The following is a 23,736-nucleotide window of genomic DNA, read 5'->3' as shown; positions in this document are numbered from 1 at the left end:
AATGATACATCTGTGACATTCACTAAATTGTGGCTCTCTGCAAGGCTTCCAAATCTTTGGGGGAAATTGTTCCAGTTGACCAGACTGGGACCTTAGCTGTAACTGCCAGTGCTTTCTGCCTCCCATTTAACTGTGCATATTGTAACCCACAGTGGGGTGGGGGTTGTTCCAAACTGTGATCTGGTCTTGCTACCATTGGAGCAGTTTAGGTTCCACTGTGAGTTAGACTAATGTGAGCACTATGGTCTGCAAGATGGGCAGTGATGACCCATGAAAGACAGACATCGTTAAGCTTTGGTGGCTTTAGGGCAGAGCAAGAGAGTTGATTAAATATTACTTAGCATGTGAGAACTATGAAACACAACGGTTCTGCTACCCAAACAAGTGTGGAAATCAAGGAGATATCAGAGCACCATCTAGTCATATGTATTATTTCAGTGAAGTCAAAGATACCTCAGAGTTCAAGAGCTGACTTCAGTCTTAAGCTTCAATCCTTAAGATTAAGCTGCTTGCACATCATAAAAGTGGAGAAAGCGAGAGAACTTTCAAGCCATATAAGGTATGAAGTTGCGTAGGGAGCTTATCCATGTCTTCTTGGGAATGTACTTTCAGTTTCTGGCCCCATGAGATAAAGGAGTTGAGCTTAGATCGCAAGCTACATTTCAGACACTGTAATATGCCTGGATTCCCTGCTGACTCTGGTGGGGCTAGGAAATGGTAGGACAAAAACCACTGCTCTGAAAACTGAGCCCACTTCTATTCGTTGTCCTTCTCAGATTGTAATGTGGTCCCACTGTCAGTTTATTTAAAAGCATGGGTTTGGTAGCTTTATTCCAGTTTGTATGGAACAATGGAACTATATATATATAAAATTATTATTACTGCACGATGGTGCAAAGCACAGATCTATACAGAAAGGTTCATTGCAAACTATAATTTTAAAAAGATTTCGTCTTCATGAATAAAACTGGCACAAAACCCAACTGAGAGGTTTTTACCTTTTTTAAACGGTCAGACACCACTCTCAGTACTTTAGAGCTATAACATTTAAACAGGTAGAGACAGAAGATGGAAAAAGAAATAACTAGGAGAATAAAATAGGATGCTATCTGAGGGCCTGGAGGTAAGCAGTCAAGAGAATGTTGTCAACTACTTGTCCTACATAACATGCCTACTTAAAATTGCTTGAAGCTGCTCCTGGACTTTCCATTCTTGCTGATTCTGCTGCAAGAGGGCCTGTGGAACCCACAGATGATAGGGCAGGGTTTGATCTTTAAACTTGTTATTTGATCCTATTTTCCTCCCACGTAACTCTACTCCTAATTCAAAAAGCTGTTTCTTCATCTTAAAAATATATGGTCTTGTTTGTCTGGAGAAATTAGTAGTTCAGAATCATAGTAAATTACCCTGAGAGGTGTGATGTGGTCTAATAATGACCCACTTTAAGGGTTAATGACATGGAGGCCAAAAGATATTCCTCAGGTATACTATAATTAGGTTACGACACACACATATCATACCATATTGCTGAACCATTTAGGTCACCTCCTTGGCAGCAGGGTAATATGCTTGTTGTGGGTGGATCTTAACGCACACATGACTGACCAAGTAACAGTGTGAGAGATTCTGACTGTGAGGCTTTAGTTAAGGTTGGAACTAGTGTTCCATTATAACCCTGAATTGGAATTCAGCCAAGAGATAGAGTGTAAAAGCTGCAGAGTTTTTATAACTCAAGAGCTGTCTACAGGAGGCTGGTATTAGCCAAGTTCCTTTTACTGCTCCCTTTTAGCTATTTGTATTTTAATAAACCATTTCCCATCATGACCGAGCCCATTCTTGATCCCGCAGCAAAGTGACAATCCTGTGCTCAGAATATTAGTCTGTTGCCACAAAAATGATTATGATGTCACCACTTTGACATTGTGACTTCACTTGCAAGGCTAGATACAAAGTGAACTGTAAGGCATTAAGTCACAGCTAGATTTGATTATTTGCAAATATGGCAATAAAAATTCTGAAAAAAAGTGAGTCTTTTAGCCTGTGTGTGAATGTGCCTCTTTAAAGTCAACACAAAAATAATCCCCTGTAGGGAAAGCACCTCTTGGCTCCATGTATTTTATATGCCCACACAACAGCTGAAGGCAGGGGGTTATATAAGCAGGAATTCAGAAACCACACAGAGATGGAGGGAGTGGAAGGGCTGAGGAGATAGTAAGACCACGTTGGGCCTAAACTTAATTATATGAATTGGAAGGTAATATTTCACCTCTATCCAGAGAAGCTCCCAAACAGACATTCTCCCAGTAATCCATTTCTGATGCATAGCAGCTTATGACTGAATGGGTAAAGCAAATCAAGTGGCCTTCAGGTGAAACCCAGGAAGAGGCTGCAAGTCTTGCTTGACACTATGTGGAAGAAACTCTGGAAGTGGAGCTGGCCATTGGCTGAATAAAGGAGAGCTGCCCATCATGCTCTTGGCTGAACAGAAGAGATGATAATCCAGTAGCAGAAGCACAAAGTACTGAAGTTGTTGAACAGCACAGAAATGACTAAACCTTACTGTACAGCCCTGCCAGCCTGCCCTCATTCAGTGTGTAATTCCTGTTAACCTTGTAGTAGGTCTCCACACAGACAGAGGCAAAACTAGATCTCACAGAGCAGATCTTGTGATGTCAGCACCCAGATGTTCTTTGCTCCATGTTAAAAAAATCAAAATATGTCAGCCAAGTGCAAGAGTCACAGAAACTAAGTTTCTATGTGGTGTGTTTTGTCTTTGCAGGTGAACATTGTGATACAAGACATCTACACGGAGCTGAAGGATGGCATTTACCTCCTGCAACTCCTGGAGCTGCTCTCTGGAGAATCACTGCCTAGACCAAACTGGGGCAAAATGAGGGTACATTTTCTGGAGAACAATAGCAAAGCCATCACGTTCCTCAAATCCAAGGTGAGAAGTGGAAGCTGACACTAGTTGGAACAATTTACAAGCTAACTTCAAAATTAAATTGACAATGGGTTTTGCTTGATTGCTTGTTTGTTTTTTTTCCCTATAGTACATAATGAGGTGTTCCATGAAGATGGGAGATTTTTTACTTTGTCCCTTTTCCCCTCTTTACCTCAGGTTCACAAACTGTACTTGGTTTCATAGTAACCTTCTCTCACTAGGAGTTTCCTCCTCAAGAGAGAGAAGAGAGTGGTTCTGCTGCTGTCCCTGCACCTTCATTAGTTTGCTCTTAATTTCTCCATCTTCCATCTACCATGGAACTTTCTGATATCAATGTTCTGACTTGTTTCTAGTTAAAGAGACATCCCTCAAATCATTCTTGTGCCTTTTGTTCATTACAAAACAAAGGTAATGTAGCACACAGGCACAGTGGAATCCAAATAACTGTGTTGACTAACTATATGCAACATGGAAGGCCTAGCTGCTCTGGCAGGGTTCTGGGTTGCTTCTGAAACACAGAAGACAGAGCCAGTAAAGGGCTCACAAACTATTGAAAGGGATACGACCCTATTCCTATATTGTACAGTTTTGCTTGCCGTTTGAATAACAGCCATGAGGGAACATATATTTCTCCACACATCGTTTATTACACAAGTTCTCCCTCCAGAGCGGTGGACACAGATTGTTTCATGCTGAAGGGAATTGCTTGTCTATTAGCAGGTGCAAGTAAAGGTGATTGGGCCTGAGAATATTGTAGATGGGGACCGAACCCTAATCCTGGGATTAATCTGGATCATTATCCTCCGGTTCCAGATTTCTTCCATCACACTTGATAAGGTAAAACGAGGTCTTCTTCTGATTGTCTATAGGTGTTTCATAGATTTCATGGAGATTAAGGCCAGAAGGGACTATTAAAATAATCTGTTCTGACCACTTGGATCACAGAAACCATAAAATTTTACCCAGTGATTCTTGTATCTAGGCCAATAACATGTGGCAGAACTAGGGTGTTCTTTTAAAAAAAAATCCAATCTAGATTTAAAAACTGCAAGCGATGGAGAATGTACCACATCCCTTGCTTAACTGGTCCAATGACTAATTACCCTCACTGTGAAAAAATGTACTTATTTCCAGTTTTGCTATTTCTTTTCTGATGTGCAGAAAAGTTTAATGTATCCAAGTCCATTGACATACTGGCCATCTGCCAACTGCATTCATGTGATGTTAGATTCAAACTCATTGTACATCACCGCTAAAAGCACAGGGCTTGGCTGAGGCAGCTGGAGGAGCAGTGACACTATCTCAGCCAGTACAAGGAATGATATCCACATGGCTACAGTGTTCAGCTAGTGTATGTGTTTACCACTGCCCTCTACTTACTGGCTGACAGAAGATAAAGGAGCTTCATTGTTGACATCACTGGCTAAGTGCACATCAGGACATGCATCATCTGCCCAATGCCTTTAAATTCCAAATCACAGGCCCCCTACTACTCAGTTTTGTAGATTTTAAGTCCGTAAGGGACCATTAGCTCATCTAGGCTGACCTCCTATATAACACAGGCCATTAATTTTCACCCAAGGTGCCAGCAATGCCTGAGGCCCCAGCAATGGCAAGGAATCAATTAGGTGGGATTCTTAGAAGATCCCAGCAGATGAACCACACCCCATTCTACAGAGGAATGTGGGGGGAAAAAAGCCAAAATCCTTGTCAATCTGACCTGGGAGAAAATTCCTTCCTGATCCCAACTCTAGTGATCAGTTGTACCCTGAGCATGTGAGCAAGGCACACCAGAAGAGGATTCTCTGTACCAACTTAGAGCATGGGTCCACACTATCCAGTGTCTTTTTTCCAGTCAAAGCCAATCTCTTCAGAAGAAGAATCAAAGAATCATAAAAGGTAGGACTGGAAAGGACCTCAAGACCCTGTGCTGAGGCAGGACCAAGTAAACCTACTGACAGATGTTTGTCCAAACAGTTCTTAAAAACCTCCAATGATGGTAATTCCACAACCTCCCTTGGAAGCCTATTCCAGAAGGTGAAAACAATTCAGAATATAGTTGTGCAATGAAGAAAAAAATTCCTTCCTGAGCACTGCAGGTGACTGAAGCTCTGAAGCCTGAGATCTGTTTATAATTATTATCTTAATGCAGAGCTGCAAGTGTTATGAGCAGGTTGACAGCACTGCAGGCGGTCTTGTTCCCTCCAGGGATGATAAAATAAGGGAATGAACAGGGAGATTCAGATTCATACATAAGCTAAAGCAGGATTTCCATTCACTAATAGCAACATGAAACTTATGACTAAGGCTGGGTTTAAAAAAAAAGGAATTATTTACCATCGAAAAATTAGAACAAAACAGAAAATGTTTGTTTAATTCTATTTTTTTTGCAGAATTTTCATTTTGCAGAATTTTAAAAAGAAAAATCATTTCAATTTGAATTGAATAGAATCAAAACAAAAATTTCTTTTTTCTTTTTCGCCTTTTCTCTCCCTTCTTCCCTTCCTTTTTCCCCTAGGGAAACCAAATGAAAACTGGAAATGTTTTCCTTGGATTCAAATTGAATTTCTTTTTGTTTTGAACTGATTCAGAGCAGCATTTTTGTTTCAAATTGTTTAATTTAAAATGTGGAACATTTCAAATGGTTAAAAACATTTTCATGAAATTTTTGGCATTAATCAAGATGCCATTTTTAATTTAAAACATTTTATTTTACAAACTTTGACCCTCACTACTTTTGAACTATTCAGCAGTTCTGAATTCACCCAATAGAGGTCAATGGTGCATATACACATCAACTTATTCATTGTAATATCAAGGGAAAAAGTGAAGAAAAATTGCAACTCAGAGCGAGTTTATGGGGAAACCCCCTTCAGCTGTAATTCTAGAGAGATTGAGAGCTTTCTTAGCATTCCATATTCTCTTCTGCTGACACACAAAACTTGAGTCCCTCTTATACTTAGAGAGACTGTACTAATTTCCAGGGTGAAATAGATATTGGGACTAGAATGCAGGACTGCATCCTTCTTGGATAAGTTGCACTGTCAAGTCAGCTAAAGATATGGCTTCACTCATTTCAGCCAACATACTCTCTCTTATACATTTATTACCCAAAAGATTCTTAAAGTACCTTCAATGACAGAGTGGAGACAGGAGACCATACCAGTGGATGACAGTCGTCTTACTTCAGGGAAAGCAGAATTTACTAAAAAATCCATAGAATGCATCTCCTTTGTTTCATGTGAGGATTTGTCAACAAATTAACTGTTGCTCTTTTCATACAAATGCTCTGCAACCTTAACTTGCACCTTAGCAAAGCTGCCCCCACCTCAGCCCCTCCTCTCCTGGCAGTCTGCCCATATCATCATGCCCCCAGAGCCCCTGTTCCCCCACCAGAAGCCTGTTGATTTAGGGGATGCTTAGGAGTAGCTTGCGGGTGGCAAATGACTAAGCTGGGAGAAAACACTGATTCCTTTTGGACCTTCCCTACCCAACTTTCCTTCACTGTTTTCTAGCAGTGGAACTCCTCTAAGGAAATACTGGAAATCTGTAGGGTGGAGGAGTCAGGGAAGTGTTAGTACACAGGAGCTGTTTCTGAACTCGTCCCTTCTTCCCACCTTTACCACTCTGCTCCTGGCAGCCCTCAGAACCCTACCTGGAGACCTTTCTCCTCCAAGTTCTCATAGCCTCTGCCCTTCTCTTCTCCCATCTAGAGACTTGCTCACCCCACATCCCTATGGCCCCTGAAGCTTGAGACTTATTGGATCCCACACACACACCTCACTCCCCTCTACAAGCCTTATGTAGCACGTTTGGGGAAAAACATTTTTCCCCTGGTTGCTAGAAACTTTTAAAGTCTCCAGGAGTCACTTGATGCATAAGAAACTCACCAGAGCTGAGATTCCTTAGAGACGTTACCAAATCAAAAGCCAATAACCTTAAACATTAAACTTTAAAGACCTACATTTTGGTGCAGGGCACCAGATTATGGCTAAAGAGACAAAAATAAACTAGGCTTTAAGTTGTTTTCCATTAGCTTGTTACAAAGTGGACAAAGAAGACTTTCTGAACTCTGAACACCTATTTTTAGGGTGCCTAATTTAGGGACCCCTTGTTCACCTCCAACTTGGTAAAAGCATTTGACCTAGCCTACCAATTTTAAGACTGATATGAATTTTCGTAGATTTTAGAGGGGGACAAAATAAATTTTATAAAAGTAGCTCGGTTGCAGGAGATTGGGCTGTTATTATGAGGGGGGATTTATTGCCCATCCTGAATTTTCCTACCTTGCTTTCTTCCCAGGAGGAATTTGGAGTCCGTGCTGATGTACTGTCTGCCAATGAAGCCCTGCTGATCTGGTGTCAGCATAAGACTGCTAGTTACTCCAATGTGAGTGTGAAGGACTTCTCCAAAAGCTGGTCTGATGGCCTGGCTTTCAACGCCCTCATTCATGTTCACAGGTAAATAGGTAATGAGGGAAGGCTTCAAGAAGAGCTGACGCCATTGTGTCTAGCTTTAGCATGGCCACTTCCAAAGTCTGAATTCTCTTTGATAGACAAGAAAATGGTTTTGTCTTCCCCTGTGCCCTTACTCACTCAGAACTACCATTTCTTTAAGTGGGTGTTTTGCCTGAATAAGAATGGAAGAATCAGGTTCATGGAGTTTGACTCTCTCTCTTCCTGGAAACAAAAATGACTTTGTTAGCATATACTCTGCATTTAAACTTATTTCTTTATTTTGCTCAGAAAACAAGTAGAATCTGCTAGAAAAGCATTAAATCGGTCACTATCAAACAGTGATATAAAAGGACTGATGGCAGATCAAGAGCATGTTTTGTTCCACTGTTGTAAGTGGCTAGTCATTCCTAAGGCTTAGAAGCACATCATCATCTCAGCCAGTTTGTGTTCCCCGCAGGAGCAAAGTCTCCTCCGAGTGTCTTGAAGAGTATGATTTTGCTAGCTGTGCCATGCAGAATAATTGTGCTTCTCACTGATCCTGGCTGGCCATTGATAGGAATGAGTAGCTGTGTCTCAAAACTTGGCTCCTCCTGTTCAAAAAATTTGCATTAAGAAAAATACTAGAGAAATATACATTAAATTTGCTTTCTTTCATCTTCACCTTCCTCACTGGTTTCAATTGCACTTTCTGAAATGTTATTGAAAATGGGGTTTTCTGTGGTCTTCACTAGCACTTAACCCTTTCAGTTCAATGAGAGCTATAGCTGGGAGCTGAAGGCAGCAGGCTCTCCCTCTTTCCCTCTCTGCCCGTCTTGAGGGGAGGGGGAAGCAGCAGGGGACAGAAGAAAGAAGGGAGAGATGGGTCTGCCACCTTGGACAGTTCTTCTCTCATCAGATACCAGTGCTGCTCCATCTATTGGCAGGAAGACTTAAAACCCCATAACTCCCTAGCCAGGGACAACATTCCCATTTCCGCATTTCCTACCTAGTGACTCTTTGTTTCACCAGCCAGGGACGACAAGAGGCAGGAGGAATGGGGAGTTTTGTGGTGAGCTGAGTTCTGGAGTGGGAATTTTCCTTCTTCTGTCAGGCAAGGGAGGGCTAGTGAGAGGTCTATGCCAAAGCACTACAGGAAAGCAGAGAGCTACTCAATGCTTTAAGGGATTATTGTACCGTGTTCCTCATTCTACTAAAGTTCCTTGTTCAGTGTCAGAAATTTGCTCAGTAGCATCCTTTATATACAAATCTGTGTGTATTTAAACAAAGCCATGACTATACAGGACTTTACAGTGGTCATTGTGACATGCACCATGGCCACATGGATCTTCATGGTGACAGCTGGGATAAAAAACAGATCCTGCTGCACCAAAAGCACAGCATGTGACCTATAAAGCCAAAGGAATATCTATGTTAACAGCTGCTACTGTACCGCCCATAACAAAGAGAGCAGTGATATGCACCAGATACTACATTGCAGTATATATGTGTACATACAGTGTGTTGTGTAGCTATGTGTGGGAGGTGTAACCCTTCTTGATAGTAACTCATTTCTATTTTGTTGTTTCTAAATCTAACCCTCCTCTCCTGTGTCCTTCGTATGTTCCTCTCCTCATCCAGGCCTGATCTCATCCACTACAGCTCACTGAGGCGTGAGCAGCCCATCAAGAACCTGAACAATGCCTTCAGCGTGGCACAAAAGCACCTGGGAATCACTAAGCTGCTGGATGCTGAGGATGTGGCAATGCCTCGTCCAGATGAGAGATCCATCATGACCTATGTGTCGCTCTATTACCATTACTTTTCCAGGCTGAAGCAGGGCCAGACTGTCCAGAAGAGGCTTGCTAAAGTCAGTGCATTGCCACTTTTACAATTGCCTCCTACCTCTATCTCTACTGAGCCCCCTCCCCAGTAGCATAAAGTTAAACCAGTTTGGAAAAAGCTTTTATTCAGATTAACTGCACAGTCATGTTAATTCAAACCATTTGTGTGACCATATCAGAGACTTGATTCTGCATGGCCTTGCACAGTCAGTCACTTGTAAATGGTACAGCCGGTGTGAGTGAGTGGGTAGACAGTTCTGATTTGGCAATGGTTTAGACCCACTCTGGTGCTAGAACCTGGCTGTTCTAAAGGGATTTATCTATATGGAAATTAGCTTCTTTGTTCGGTCATATTTTGTATTTGATTTTGTATTTGATAACTAAGGTGCTTAGTAAGGAGTCTGTGAAATTGTTTCAGTAGAAAATTTTCAGTTTAACCATGAAAAACTAAAACCTGAAAAAAATTGGTTTTCAGTTTAGTTTGGTTTTCCCCCTTTCTCTCCCTTTTCCCCTCTTTTCCAGTAATGAGGGGACAAAAGTAAAAAAGTGAGAAAAAAGGAGGGAAAAAACCCATCAAACAAACAAACAGACTTATACAAATAAGGTTTAGTATTTTCAACAAAACAAATTGGTTTCAGTTCTTTATTAAAAAAAATTAAACTACAATTTCTCATGGAAAAGCCACTGGTATTTTTCACAGACTCTGGCCAAAATGCTGTGGTTGTTGCAATGATGACAGCTTTCTTTGGGAATAGCTGCTTTTCTGTCTGTAAAAATTCCCTTCCATTTTTGCCAAAAATATGAAGTGAACCCAAAAAGTATTCACCTTCTTATGTATGTGTGTGAGAGCTGATGAACATCTGATTTTTAAAAGATTGTTGTGCTATGACAGGAACATGTTTGCACAGTAGTAGGGACAAAAATCCAAAGCAGGATTTCCCTTGTTGTGACAAGGTAAAAAGCTTTCGCAATGGAGGGTTTGCACTGTTAGTTAATCTGGGATAAAGACAAGGAGATCCTGTCTTTATCCCAGATATCCCAAGCTCAATATCAACAGCAGCACTGTACTTTGAACAGAGGTGATGGAGGAGAGGAGCACTTGTAGCTTGATTAAGCATTGATTGGGCATGAGTGAGGAGACTGGGCAAAAAGATTAGGCTGGACACCACCTAAGACTCTGGCTTGGAGACATATTTCAGGTTCTTCATTAGACCAGCTTATTTCCTTTCTCATACCACTATATCCCTAACATTACCCAGTCCTGCAATTATAGTCTACAGAGTATAGGTCACATTTGCAGAGTTTCTTCTGCCTTGAGAATTGTTTCCTATACGTAAAATGGATTATGATTGGAAATGGGAAACTGTCTCAGAAGTGAGAAAACTTTTTAAGTGTACCCACTGTATCTATCTAGACATTTCTAAAGTCCCAGTCATCTTAGGCACTACTTAGATGAATTGTATAAGAACTCAGAGGATCAGATAGGACGCATCTTCATATTCTGGAAAACTGTTTTGGGATAAATATTTCTATCTCCATTTTTTAAATGTTCCATTGATTTCCTTTTCGCATTTTCCTGTTTCTGTTTTCTATTTTCATTGTTCATTTTTCTCCTTGCAATTACCTGCTTTTTGTTTCCCATTTTTCTCTCCCTCTCAGCCCTTTTTCCCCTTCCTCCTTCTTATAGGCCTCTCTGCCTTCTCCATACGCACGCACACGCAAACACACACACACACACACACACGATAATATCTTCATGTCCTTAGTCCCCTCAGATAGGCAGCTCTGAATTCACTAATAGGATTGGGGAGGGAAGCCTCAATGTGTCAAGACAGCCTGACAGCTGAGGCTAAGTGAGTGACCAGGATTGCAGAGGGAATCAATCGAGAGAGGTAAATCTCCCTTCCCCCATCCACTCCATGACCATGCACTTATTAGGATCCTTCAGCCAGAACTGGGTGCGATGGCAGAACATACAGAAGGGAGTCCTGATGTCACGGGCTGCTTTTCCTGCACTAAAGGTTAGTGCTGTTTCACTCCTCTACGAGCATTGGGACAGCCACTCTTCTCCAAGTACAATTTCTGATAGGCAAAAGCAGATTAGAATGTTTAGCTCATAGGTCTTTATTCGCTTGCAACACCTTCCTTATTAATTTAAGTGTCTGCAGAGTGAAACAGATGGTGCCGAGTCTCCATAGAAAGCAACAGAGACACAGAATGTCATTCTGTATTGTTTGAACTTTCATGCAGCAGGTTTCAGCCAGCATTAGCCATGGTATCTCTGGGGCATTTCAGTTTTAGGGGTTACGCAGGGCTGTGGGATGAGGAAGAAATATAAGGTGCAAAGAAAGGAATAAAATGTATACATAAAATAGAAAGGGGTTTTTGCCCCTCACCCTGTTTCACTACAGATTAGAGTAAAATCTTTTACTTCAGGAAAACTGAATTCCAATCCAGGCAACATAGCAAGTGAAATAAATGAGTATTGTGGTCTCAGAGTTGCTACTAGTTGACATTTGCCATCCTCACAAAACCACTGCTTATTGTGGTACATTTTTCAGTCTCTGTTCAAGACAAGTTCAGGAGTCAGTGGCAGGAGTGCTGCTAGTCGGGAAAAAGGTGTTTCAGGCTGACCATGGATAGAAAGTAGAACTGGCTGGGAAGTTTTCAACAAAATGTTGTTTTCATCGGAAAATGTTGATTCATTGAACCTTTTTGTGGAAAAATATATGTTTTGATGAAATTTTCTTTCATGAAGATTTCTCAGGCCTCACATGGAATTTCACATGGGGGGAAAGCAAGACCCTCCCACCCCCCGAATAGCCAGGGCACTCACCTAGACTGGGAGAGACCCAGGTTCAAAGTCCTCCTCCAAATTAGGCAGAGTAGGAGTTGAACTTGGGTCTCCCACATCTCAGGTGAGGGCCCTTAACCACTGGCCTATTGGTATTCTAGGGTACAAATCTCTATCACTCCCCCTCCCTCGTTGCTTTTTTTTTTCTTTCTTTTTTTTCCTAAAAAAGTTTTGCAAGGTCTTGGTTTTGTTCCAATGCAGAACAAAAACAAACTCTGAAAACAGAATTCTTATTTTTCAGTCCTAGGAAGAAGCTTACATAGTTTTTGCCTACATAATGCCTACCTCTGACAAGTAGCTAGTACCATCTGTAGCTTATATGAGCCACACAATTCACTTATTTTTTAAGAGAAAATAAAATTAATATTGGCACATGAAATCACTTTTAATCCCTTTGCTTAACATGTTTTTGGGGTGATCATTCTGCTCTTACTGAACCTAGACTGGGAAGGAATCCTCCTTGTCTCAGATATGATAACCGTCTCCATGCTGATATAGTAACCTGAGGGACATGGCAGCCTGCAGTGTTAAATAGCACTTTCCTGGTACTGATGGCCACACACGAGCAGCTCATTTGCATCCCAATTAAACAAAGTTTATGAGCATGCCACATAGTTTTCTTCCTCTTTGCTTCATCACGCTGCTTAAACACCTTATGTTTCCATTTTCGTGTTTCAGATTCTGTTCTTCCTGAAGGAGATTGATGACTTGAAGTTTCAGTATGAGCAGATGATCTCTGAGCTCTTGAAATGGATTAAACAGAAAGTAGTAGAGTTGGACGATCGCCACTTTCCCAACTCCATACAGGACATGTGGATGCTCATGGCCAACTTCAAGACCTTCCGCACGGTAGAGAAGCCCCCCAAATACCAAGAGAGGGGCATGATTGAAGCCCACTTTTTCCACATCAGAACCAAGCAAAGAGCCAACAATCAATGGCCATATCTGCCCCCTGAAGGCAGGACACTGCAAGATGTGGAAAAGCACTGGGTCATCTTGGAGAAAGCGGAGCACAGCCGGGGAGAAGCGCTGCAGCGGGAGATGCAGAGGCTGGAGAGAGTGGAACAGTTGGCCCAGAGGTTCCTGAAGAAAGCAGCCCTGCGTGAGTCCTACTTGGAGGACATGAGGAAGGTGCTCAGGAAGCAGGACTTCCAGCCAGAGAGTGTAGACAAGGTGGAGGCTGCCACTAAGAAGCTGGAGGCTATTGTGGCAGATGTACTGCCCAGGGAGCAGCGCTTCAGAGCACTGGCTGACATGGCGTCTGTTATAACCCGAGAGAACTACCATCGCAAGATCCAGATCGTAAAGAAGTGAGTCATGCTAGTGGAAATGGGCAGTCATGGAGACTAAACAAGTTATGATATTAAGTGGATGTGGAAGAGGAGGGAATAGTTCAACAGCTCTATTCCACATGAGTAGAGGTGGTCAGATACCCCCTCCTCCTCCCACCCCCAAAAAATGTAAATGAAAAGGCAAAATGTTTCATTTTCATTAAAATTTTAACTTTTTGTTGAAAAAAGAACCTCAAAAACTGGGGAACAAAAATTGGCTGATAAAAATACAAACATTTTGAGGAAAGCTGACACTTAATGTGAAATGTTTGTTTTGTTGAAAACCCAGTCTTCCATCAAAAGAAAGCTTCAGTAGAATATTTTCAGCCAACCCATCACATATCTCTTTTAGTGTGTGGTTTGAGAGGTTCAGCTAGATAGCCACAAATCTTCTGATGCCCCTCTAGTTCCCAAATTGGGCTATAAATCTTGTGAGATCAGTACTTCTAAGATGATCAGTAATTCCTGGTTTGGGACTTCATGGAAATACCCCAAGAACAACATTTTCAGTGGTATTTCAGTACTTGTCTTTTCTAGACTCAATCAAAGCCAGAAGCATGTGTGAAAATAATAAAATACTTAACCAAACTCCACAGAAGTTTTGGTTTTGATTTGAGGTACGGTTTGAATTAATTTGTATCTAATCTGAGTCATTTAAGGGACCATTCCTTTTTTCATACCTATTTATTGTCACAGACTAAAAGGACATGGGACATCAGATATGAGAATCCATACACAATAGTCCCTCAAACAAGATTAATGATGATTTACGTATTAACCAAAATATCTTCCCCAGGACCATATTCATTGAGAGGATTTAGTGTGCTGAGCCATGAGACCAGTGTATGCTTCATTAGATGACACATACACTGTATCTGACTTTAGGAACCCTAGGTTTCATTTAACTCCTCTAAAATTGTAAGCCCCATGTGTCAACAGGGTCTTTCCCCATGCTGTCCAAAGCATCAGATCCTTGTGGATGAGTCAGTCCTGTCTCCTCCCTTCTTTACAGGCAAGAGGATATTTCCCAACAGTGGCAGGATCTACTGGAGCAGCTCCAGAGACAGAAACGCTCTCTGGGAGCAATGCAGGAAACTCTGGGCCTTCTGAGGGACATTGATACCATTACAGAGGAACTCAAAAGACTGCAGGTACCAACCCCTCTCCATCAGCATGTGGTCTGTGCACACAATTTGCACCACTACCAATATAAGTAATTGCAGCAGCCACTGTATTCCAGTGACAGTTAGATCCCTAGATGGCATTGTCTGCACACACATAGGAGAAGATGAGGTCATAGTGCTGATAATTTCTCACTTTTGGTTTTCAGGCACTAGTGATATCTCAGGATTATGGGAAGCAGCTCTTGGAGGTAGTAGATTTGTTGCAGAAGCACAATTTGGTTGACTTCCAGATCACTTCCTATGATGATAGGGTGAGGTCCATCACCCAGAGGACAGCAGAGGCCACCAAGGGCAAAGCAGTCAAGTCAGATGTGCTTCATGCCAAAGCTCGGATGCTCCATCAGCTGTACCAAAAACTCGTGGCTCTCAGCAAATCCCGGTAAGGCTCTCTTAATGGTCCAGCTCTTTCTGATTAGAATGGTGGGTCCTTTTAAAACAGAGATAATGGGAGGTCCAGAATCTAGAATTTCTCATTTCTCCACATATAAAGATATAACAGATCCAGCAGAGGAGGAGATAATCACAGAGGGAGCTGATAGAACCATAGTTCTCCCTGTGCTGGCTTTGTTGTTCAGGCTTCAAAACTGAAACTAACACAAAAGTGAGGCTTTGCATTGGGTGGGGGGAGAGCTCAAATATTTAAAGGGACAGTACATCACATTAACCTTAAGGCTCATCAGCTATCATGGACTGAGAGGGAACTTCAGTGCCAAGTTCATTCCTAGTTGCTTCTATATGATCTGGATCTGCTATGGCTGATTCTTCATCTCCTGGGTTGAGAGGGGAATTTCCTTTTGGCTTCCCCATGTTGCTCCATCCATAACTCAGCCATGACTCGGAGGTATCATGGCAATTCAATCTCTGAATTTTCTGCAGTGCTCAAGCCTTTTAATTAATCTATTCTCTGTTTCTACATTGTACCTGAAATCCTAGCACTGACCAAGCTATATTGCTTGTTGCCCTATGTTAGACAATCCCAGCTACAGGAGGCGTTGAAGCTTTTTGAGTTTTTCCATGACTGTCAGGAAGAAGAGTCATGGATCTCTGAGAAATGGCAGCTAGTGAGGACAGCAATATTAGGACGAGATCTCAGTCAGATTACTGCCTCCATTCAGAAGCACAAGGTACAGTATTTTGTTGACTGGTGTCTGTTCTCTATATTGAATCTAGTCTTTCATAATTTATCTAAACCAATTGTAAGAGCATTTATGTCTCAAATTAAGGGTTTGGCTGGCTTTTGGAACCTGAGAAATCATGCAGCTTAGAGATCCCTCCCAATGAGGGATAGTCCTATGTTTAATATGGGATTGTGGATGTGCAGAACAAGCAGAGTGAAGCTCAGTGTGCTATCACAGAATCATAGAATCATAGAACTTAAGATCAGAAGGGACCATTATGATCATCTAGTCTGACCTCCCGCAAAATGCAGGCCACAAAAGCTGACCCATCCACTCCTGAAATAATTCTCTCCCTTGACTCAGCTGTTGAAGTCCCCAAATCCTGATTTAAAGACTTCAAGTAGCAGATAATCCTCCAGCAAGAGACCCCTGCCCCATGCTGCGGAGGAAGGCGAAAAACCTCCAGGGCCACTGCCAATCTACCCTGGAGGAAAATTCCTTCCCGACCCCAAATATGGTGATCAGGTGAACCCCGAGCATGCGGGCAAGACTCTCCAGCCAGACACTTGGGAAAAAGACTTTCAATATCCCAACATTGACCCTCGGTACTAATTACCAGTGGCGGCACATTATTGACCTATTGACTAAATCACGTTATCCTATCAAACCATTCCCTCCATAAACTTATCAAGCTTAATCTTAAAGCCAGAGAGGTCCTTCGCCCCCACTGTTTCCCTCGGTAGGCTGTTCCAGAATTTCACTCCCCTGATGGTTAGAAACCTTCGTCTAATTTCAAGCCTAAACTTCCCGACTGCCAATTTATATCCATTTGTTCTCGTGTCCATATTAGTACTGAGCTGAAATAATTCCTCTCCCTCCCTGGTATTTATCCCTCTGATATATTTAAAGAGAGCAATCATATCTCCTCTCAGCCTTCTTTTGATTAAGGAAAACAAACCGAGCTCCTCAAGACTCTTTTCATACGACAGGCTTTCCATTCCTCGGATCATTCTAGTGGCCCTTCTTTGTACCCGTTCCAGTTTGAATTCATCCTTCTTAAACATGGGAGACCAAAACTGCACACAGTACTCCAAATGAGGTCTCACCAACGCCTTGTATAACGGGACTAGCACCTCCTTATCTCTACTAGAAATACCTCGCCTAATGCATCCCAAGACCGCATTAGCTTTTTTAATGGCCACATCACATTGCCGACTCATAGTCATCCTGCAATCAACCAGGACTCCGAGGTCCTTCTCCTCTTCCGTTACTTCCAACTAGTGCGTCCCCAGCTTATAACTAAAATTCCTGTTAGTCATCCCTAAATGTATAACCTTACACTTCTCACTATTGAATTTCATCCTATTACTAATACTCCAGTTTACAAGGTCATCCAAATCTCCCTGGAGGATATCCCGGTCCTTCTCCGAATTGGCAATACCTCCCAACTTCGTGTCATCCGCAAACTTTATCAGCCCACTCCTACTTTTGGTTCCGAGGTCAGTGATAAATAGATTGAATAAGATCGGACCCAAAACCGAACCTTGAGGAACTCCACTGGTAACCTCCCTCCAATCCTATCCATTAGGCCGCTTTGATGGATGGGAGAAGGAGATGGTTCTTGTCCACTCACCCTTCCCAAATGTGGTACACGGGGAGAATAAGTAGAGTAGTGTGGAAGAAAACAATGTTTTTATTTTGAGTTTGAAGCAACAAGCCAGAGGCAGCTTTATTATGAGCAATTGCAATATGCATGGGAAAGTACACACGGGCAGTGTTTCCCTTCCCTAGGCAGGTCTCCACTAGATAAACAATTAGGGCAAGCTTTTATACCTCTTGTTACATACAATAATGAGCAACAGCTGCATTTTGTTACATGTATTTTTTCCTGATATTTCACTTTTTTTTATTAATTTCTGCCACAGTCTACATTCCATTCTCATTTAACACAAGGTCAAAACAGTATCTCTTACAGTCTGTTCCCACTCACTTTCCAATTGCCTAGGCCCTGTCTTCAAGTCTCATGTTATTAGAGTCAGTGTCAGCCCAACTTTGTTAGCCTGACTCTTGCTCTATTCCTAGAGACTAAGATATCTATGTTCAAATTCTCTTTATCCCTTTCTCCACTTCCACAGTAGACATGCCATAAATGAAGGGAAATGGATTGAGCTGTGGTAAAGAAAAGAGGGATGGGAAACTCTAGAATAACATTGCTGGGGCCTCCCAGAAATTTACTGCCAGCTCTCCCTATGAACTGGACACAGGTTGGGGACAAAAGCTTAGTTTCATGAAGTTCCATCTTGTTGATGAAGAGAAATCACTGTGGCAAACAGACCTGAAGACTTGAAAAGACAGTGACAGAATTTAAACAGTAATTTCCTACATGCGGCTCTTTTATAATTAGGACGTCAACAGTAAAGGCATGAGAGCAGGGCTATGAACCATAAGATCTCTAGAGACGTGTGTGGGAGAGGGTGAGTGTGTGTTGGGAGTGGAAGACATAAGGCCTACTCAATGGATGACAAACATCTCCCCCAGAGACCATCATATGCTGCTGGAATGGGGAAGGAAAGTATCTCAATAACTATCATTAGTACACTAGTTGGGTGAGTGGGAAAAAATGGTATTAGGGCTCAAAGGACAGTGTTATCTATGGAGAAAGGGGCAGTGTCAGAATGGAGGGAAAACAGAATCGTTACACGTTAGTTTTATCGTAGCTGACAGAAGAGTTTGGCAATGGGAAAAAGCCACCGTTCTCCTGGGATAGGCCAGTTCCTTGGGCCTGTAAGTCTCCACTACTCATTATCATGTCACTTTATTTGGCAGGCTCTAGAAGTCGAGTGCAACTCCCACAAGGCAATTTGTTCCAATATAGTGAGGAAGGGCTGGGAGCTAAGTCAAAGGAACCACTCAAACCAGAGGGATATCCAGATGCAGACAGACAGCCTCCAGAAACTGTGGCAACAGCTCCAAGATGAGGTGGCCAATCGTAAAATCCGTCTGCAGGCAGCTGCTTTAATCAAACAGGTAAACAAGGCTGCAGGTTTTGCATTTTGTAATAGAAAGAACATGAACTCATTCAATTTCTGCTTGGGTCACCAGATTGGGGTTTATGTAAGGAACATAAGAAGGGTGTGGAAGCAGTAAGCTTTGCTGGGATGAAACAATATAGCTTTCAACTCACATGATATTAATCAATTTTTTTTACCAGAGTGCTGTGTCTCTCACTTTGTGTATCTCACAAGTCATTCTGGTCTTCTGCAGGCAGACACCAGCTGTGTATCATAACTGCTGACTTCTGTTTTCATTTGGTTACTGTAAAATCTGCCCCAAACACTATATTCCAGATTCTGCTTTTCTTGTTCTTTAGCATAATAATTGATACATATAGACTTTGTAGCTGCCAGCTATTCTGCATGTGTGGAGCACTGGGAGGGAAACTTTGACCTTCTACTCTGAAAATTCAGGCTCCTACCATTTGAGATCAGACTCATCTCTTCTGCAAGCCAGCCAATAGAGGGCAGTGGTACGTAGCTAGTCGAGAACATATATATTGACCTTCGTTCTCAGAAATACTAGAGTTAAATAACTGGGGGGAAAAACTGGTGTGTAAATCAGCTTCCTAGTGGGTGAAACCAGGGTGACTGTCTGACACTCTTTTTCTGTAGAAAATAGCAGGATCAGTCACAGTTCAGAACTCATAGATTCCCCCATTCTATCCGTGAAATGCCCTGACAAAGAGCCACGCCACCAGGCCATCCAGGCTGCTGATAATGGTTAAGTAGGAGGGTCTTTTTGCCTGCGTGGCTCCCAGAAAGCTTTCTTTCTGACTGGCTGTGGGTCTGCTCCCATCAATGATAGGGTGAGAATTCTTCTGTTTTACAAAAATTCTCCGAGAGACAGATTTTATGGTGCATTAGAATTTTGCCTGCTGTATTTGTTTTTGATTCAGCATTGCTGTAACCACTCTGCTCTACCTGGCATAATGCCATCTGGGATAGTAACATTGCTAACTTCACTGAATAGTTGTACCTTCAGTGCCATACTGTTGCTCAGCAAGGATGTGCTGGATACACAACATGTGAGAAATTCATTGTGAACATCATGCAGTGGATGAAAGTCCCTCCTGAGGAGCCTCAACTGAATGAAGTATGGGGGGATTTTTCAAAGGCACAGTGACAGTTAGGTACCAAACTCCAATGGGAGGTATAGGTCTAGCTGCCATTTGTGCCTTTGAAAATCTGTCCCATAAAAAAGAAATATCAGGCCACAAAGCTTGGATCCTGATTGGAGTTTCCCCAAAGTATGAAGAGTGATTAGTGTTGTTAGATGTTCGTTTGGCTGCGTGTGTGTGTTCTCTGTGTGCTGTCCCAGCTCTGCACAGATAGTTGGCACAGCAGACCTCGATCGAACTGCCCAATAACCACAAACTCGTTTCGTAACAATGGCACTTGGGGAGGTTTATTGTCAACGAAGCATGGTGCTAATGTCCTGGCTCAATGGTTACAGGTACACTAACACATTGTATGCCCATTGCAATGGACTAGCTCAGTTAATAGCGGGACTTCCCATTATCCCCAAGGCCAGCCAAAGACACTCCCTCTGCGATACATCTTTATACACCAATATAAACCAGTTATGTATAGCCCCTCTGATGTGGCTAGGTGCCTCCCTCTGCCATATCTAGGTGACACCTATTACCTTGTACATGTTGGTTCAATCAAAACATCTCTATTCATCATGCTGTCATCCTGACCTTATCTTTAGGATTGGTCAGCGTGTGCCTGTTATCTCTGGGGAATGAGTTGGTTTCAAAGTGTTCTGGTACCACCCTTCTGAAATGTGTTTGCATAAGTGCTTTGTGCCTAGCATTTCTTAGGAATGTGTGTTTCTGCAATATCAGCCCTGGTCTTACCAAATTCTGTGAGTAGGCCTGTCTCTTGCTCACAACCTGGCTTTGCTTTATATCAGCAAAGATTTAACCATTACTTTAGTTCAGGCCTCAGGCTTCATACCAGGCCTCTGATACAAGGGCTTATGTCTCAGGCCCTCTTCCTACTACAATTAGAACTGGAACTTTGGTTTAGTCCCATCTCTGATTTAAATACACAAATGCACACATTCAAAAAGCCACTATAAAATCATCATTTACTAATGACGCTACAGTATCTCAGATTACCCAGTAATAATGTTTTCCCTGTCCTTTTCATTCCCTGCCATATTCACACAGAAGCTTGAACATTTCCTTCCTTAACAGATTTTGTTCTCTTTGGTTTGACAAACACTGAATTATTTCCTGTTTCTAACAGTTTTAACACTATTATCGCTTAGTCTCTCCCCCAGCTTTTGAGGGGGGGGAGTTTAAATTATTTTTATAATTTAATGTCTTTTTACAATTACAGCCATATAAGATTGCACCCAAACTTTTCTCATGAATTGCAATTTGTGAAGGCTGCTTTCTATTACACAAACTTACTCTGTATCCTCAAGATCTATCTTTAACTTTTGTGGAAAAACATCTGCTGAAATTGGAGGCCATCCCTACAGTCTGAAAGTATGCTGTGTATTATGGATTCTGTTAAGTGACAAAGTCTGACTACTGTCTAGTAACAAAATCTGACTAGTGAGTGATTGACTTGGAAACTGGCTAATAAGATTTATGGAGGAAATATTTGGGACTAATTTATTTAATTGTGATTCTGTGAACCATATTGGTGCTAAGTGTGATGCTGAAATATAATTGGGGTTTCTAAAGAAAGAGCTACCTGATGTGTAATGGTCCTGCTTATATGACCTGTGTATGTGTTATGATTAGCTTCACAGTTATCTGATGCAATTACTGCCCTGTTGACCATTTGCCAGAGGATGGACTGTTGGATCTGTATCTCTTAGGGCTGTTTGATTAAACATTCTCCCAACCTGTGTTCCCTTCAGTACTTTGCTGACATTGATGAAGCAGACTCATGGCTACGGGAGCGGCAGCCCCTCCTGGCCAGTAAGGATTATGGGAAGGATGAGTCCAGCGCAGAAGCCTTGCTACACCGCCACTTGCGACTGGAGAAGGACATCACAGGCTACTGCCTGGAGATAAGGCGCCTGGAAGAACAAGCTCGTACTATAGCAAAGCAGGCTCCATCTGCGGTATGTGGATATGAGGCTGTGTCCCTCTACTTCCCTTTGTTTTTATTTATTAGAGCTGGTTGGAAATTTTGGTGAAATTGAAACATTTTGTGAAAATGTGTCAGTGTTGACAAAACTTCACTGAAAAAAAGCATGTAGATAAGGTCAAGATGCTTCAATCTTTTTGGAATGGAATGTTTTGATTTTCCAGATCAAAATGAGTTTTCATTCCGAACTGGAATGAAAACAAAGTTTTTTGAAATGTTGGAATTCCCTGCCAAAAAGAAGAGCCTAGATTCAATCCGTTCTCTTAATTATACATGAGTCAGAGCCCAGTCCTCTGGCTGTCACTGATGGAATCCTAGAAATACAGTTTTTGGCACCAAGACTGGCTCATCCACATCACACCTCTTTCCTAGCTCTCACAAATCTCCTACTCCTCCCCACCTTATTATTTACTTCCTACTGAATCCAACTCTCCTTCCAAATGGCCATTATACACCAACCACTGCCTCCCTTCCTTCTTTTCCCTGGACTCCAACATTTCACTTACTTTAATCCTCTCACCTGAGGCTTCTGTAATCATCCTGGGTGAATTCAGTTTTCATATTTGATTCCTCTGCTTCTTGATTTGTCTTGTTAAACTCATTTGCTCTTCAGCTGTGGTCTGAATCCCACATTCACTATTTTGGCCATAATCTTGATGGTTACCTTTCAGGTTTCTTTATCTCTGAACACTCTCCCTATGACAATGAGCTATGCAAGATAAGCAACTGTTGCAACTGCAATTAGTACTAAGAGCTGGGAACACCATTTTGTGACCCTCCCTTTTCGTTCCTGAATTATTTGTTAGTAGAGGGAGCATGTAAGTTCAGAAGCCCACAGATGTTGATCAGTGAAGGCAAATAGAGTCATGCTGATTTGTTTTTTTTAACAGTTGATTGTTTGCTGGTTCAATAATTTAAGGACCATAAAAGTGAACCTCTAGTGCTTGGCTGCACTTGGTGCTCCCATTCAAGTTCTGAAAACATTTATTTTTAATCAATATAGTTATCTGGCCCCTAAATTAATTATTACATTATTGACAGGGAATTGTAGCCCTAAATATGCAAATCCCTTGATTAAATTTAGGAATGTAATTTGTGTCCTGACACTTTTGAAATTCACTTGTACTCTTAAGTAGGTGGTTTGCCCCTTGGGTCTGCCCACTTTGTTCTCTCTCTTAGGTGCTCAGTAATATTTGCATCTGCAAGTGTCTAGCTATTGAAAACACTGACAGGTTATTAGGGCCCGGGCTGGGCCTCCCCACTGCTAGAGCAGGACAGCCTGGTGTTAACTGATTGAAAGTCCTGCCTGTGGGTGTTTTCTGCCATTTTCAATTACCCTCATTGCACTTGCTGAATGGAAGCTGCACTACGAAAGCTCCAGCTAGGAAAAGGGCCTGCTGCCTTATATGCTGCCCAGTTCCAGTGACTTGTGGCTGATGTTGAGTGGAATGTGGCGGCCCAACTGCACCTGTTACAGTGTGAACTTAGTGAGGAGGTAAAGGATGAGCTAGTCCGCACTGAGACCCCAACAGCGTGAGTGCTTTTATTGACCTCTCTCTCCATGTCAACAAGCAGCTGCATAAGCGAAAGGAAAAGAGGAGGTGAACCATGGTGCCACCTCACCCAGACACTGGGCTGAACGCTCCAGTGCCTACCCATGAAGCAATGCAGGTTGGTCTGGTCTGCAAAGCTTGACCCTGGAAGAAAAGGAATGGCGACTGCACAATAACTTATGCTTTTATTGCAGAGCACCATCACATGCTCTTACCTTTTGCCAGTTGCGGACCTCAACCAGCAAGGAATCAAGAAATCAATCTTGGACATGCAGTTCCTGCCCACATTTCCAAGTACAGATACTGTT

The 23,736-nt window shown here is 42.1% G+C and overlaps 1 protein-coding gene across 2 annotated transcripts in view; it reads left to right on the top strand.

Annotated features, from left to right (window-relative positions):
* Positions 1-23,736, top strand: part of SPTBN5 (spectrin beta, non-erythrocytic 5) — a 150,404-nt gene that overhangs the window by 3,968 nt on the left and 122,700 nt on the right. Inside the window, exons 1-11 of one of the 2 annotated variants that reach the window (XM_045012304.1) lie at positions 2,096-2,254; positions 2,780-2,947; positions 3,662-3,781; positions 7,247-7,404; positions 9,019-9,247; positions 12,754-13,385; positions 14,419-14,557; positions 14,737-14,969; positions 15,561-15,714; positions 18,535-18,735; positions 21,643-21,849. In XM_045012304.1, coding sequence (XP_044868239.1) covers positions 2,243-2,254; positions 2,780-2,947; positions 3,662-3,781; positions 7,247-7,404; positions 9,019-9,247; positions 12,754-13,385; positions 14,419-14,557; positions 14,737-14,969; positions 15,561-15,714; positions 18,535-18,735; positions 21,643-21,849 — 2,253 coding nt within the window. In that variant the 5' untranslated portion in view covers positions 2,096-2,242. Of the gene's footprint in view, positions 1-2,095; positions 2,255-2,779; positions 2,948-3,661; positions 3,782-7,246; positions 7,405-9,018; positions 9,248-12,753; positions 13,386-14,418; positions 14,558-14,736; positions 14,970-15,560; positions 15,715-18,534; positions 18,736-21,642; positions 21,850-23,736 lie in introns of those variants that run through there. The other variant, XM_045012303.1, reaches the window with a different exon arrangement.

The sequence above is a fragment of the Mauremys mutica genome, chromosome 4, assembly GCF_020497125.1.
Source record: "Mauremys mutica isolate MM-2020 ecotype Southern chromosome 4, ASM2049712v1, whole genome shotgun sequence".
Lineage (NCBI taxonomy): Eukaryota > Metazoa > Chordata > Testudines > Geoemydidae > Mauremys > Mauremys mutica.
Note: the sequence above shows the minus strand (reverse complement) of the source record. Positions and strands in the feature narration are given on the sequence as shown.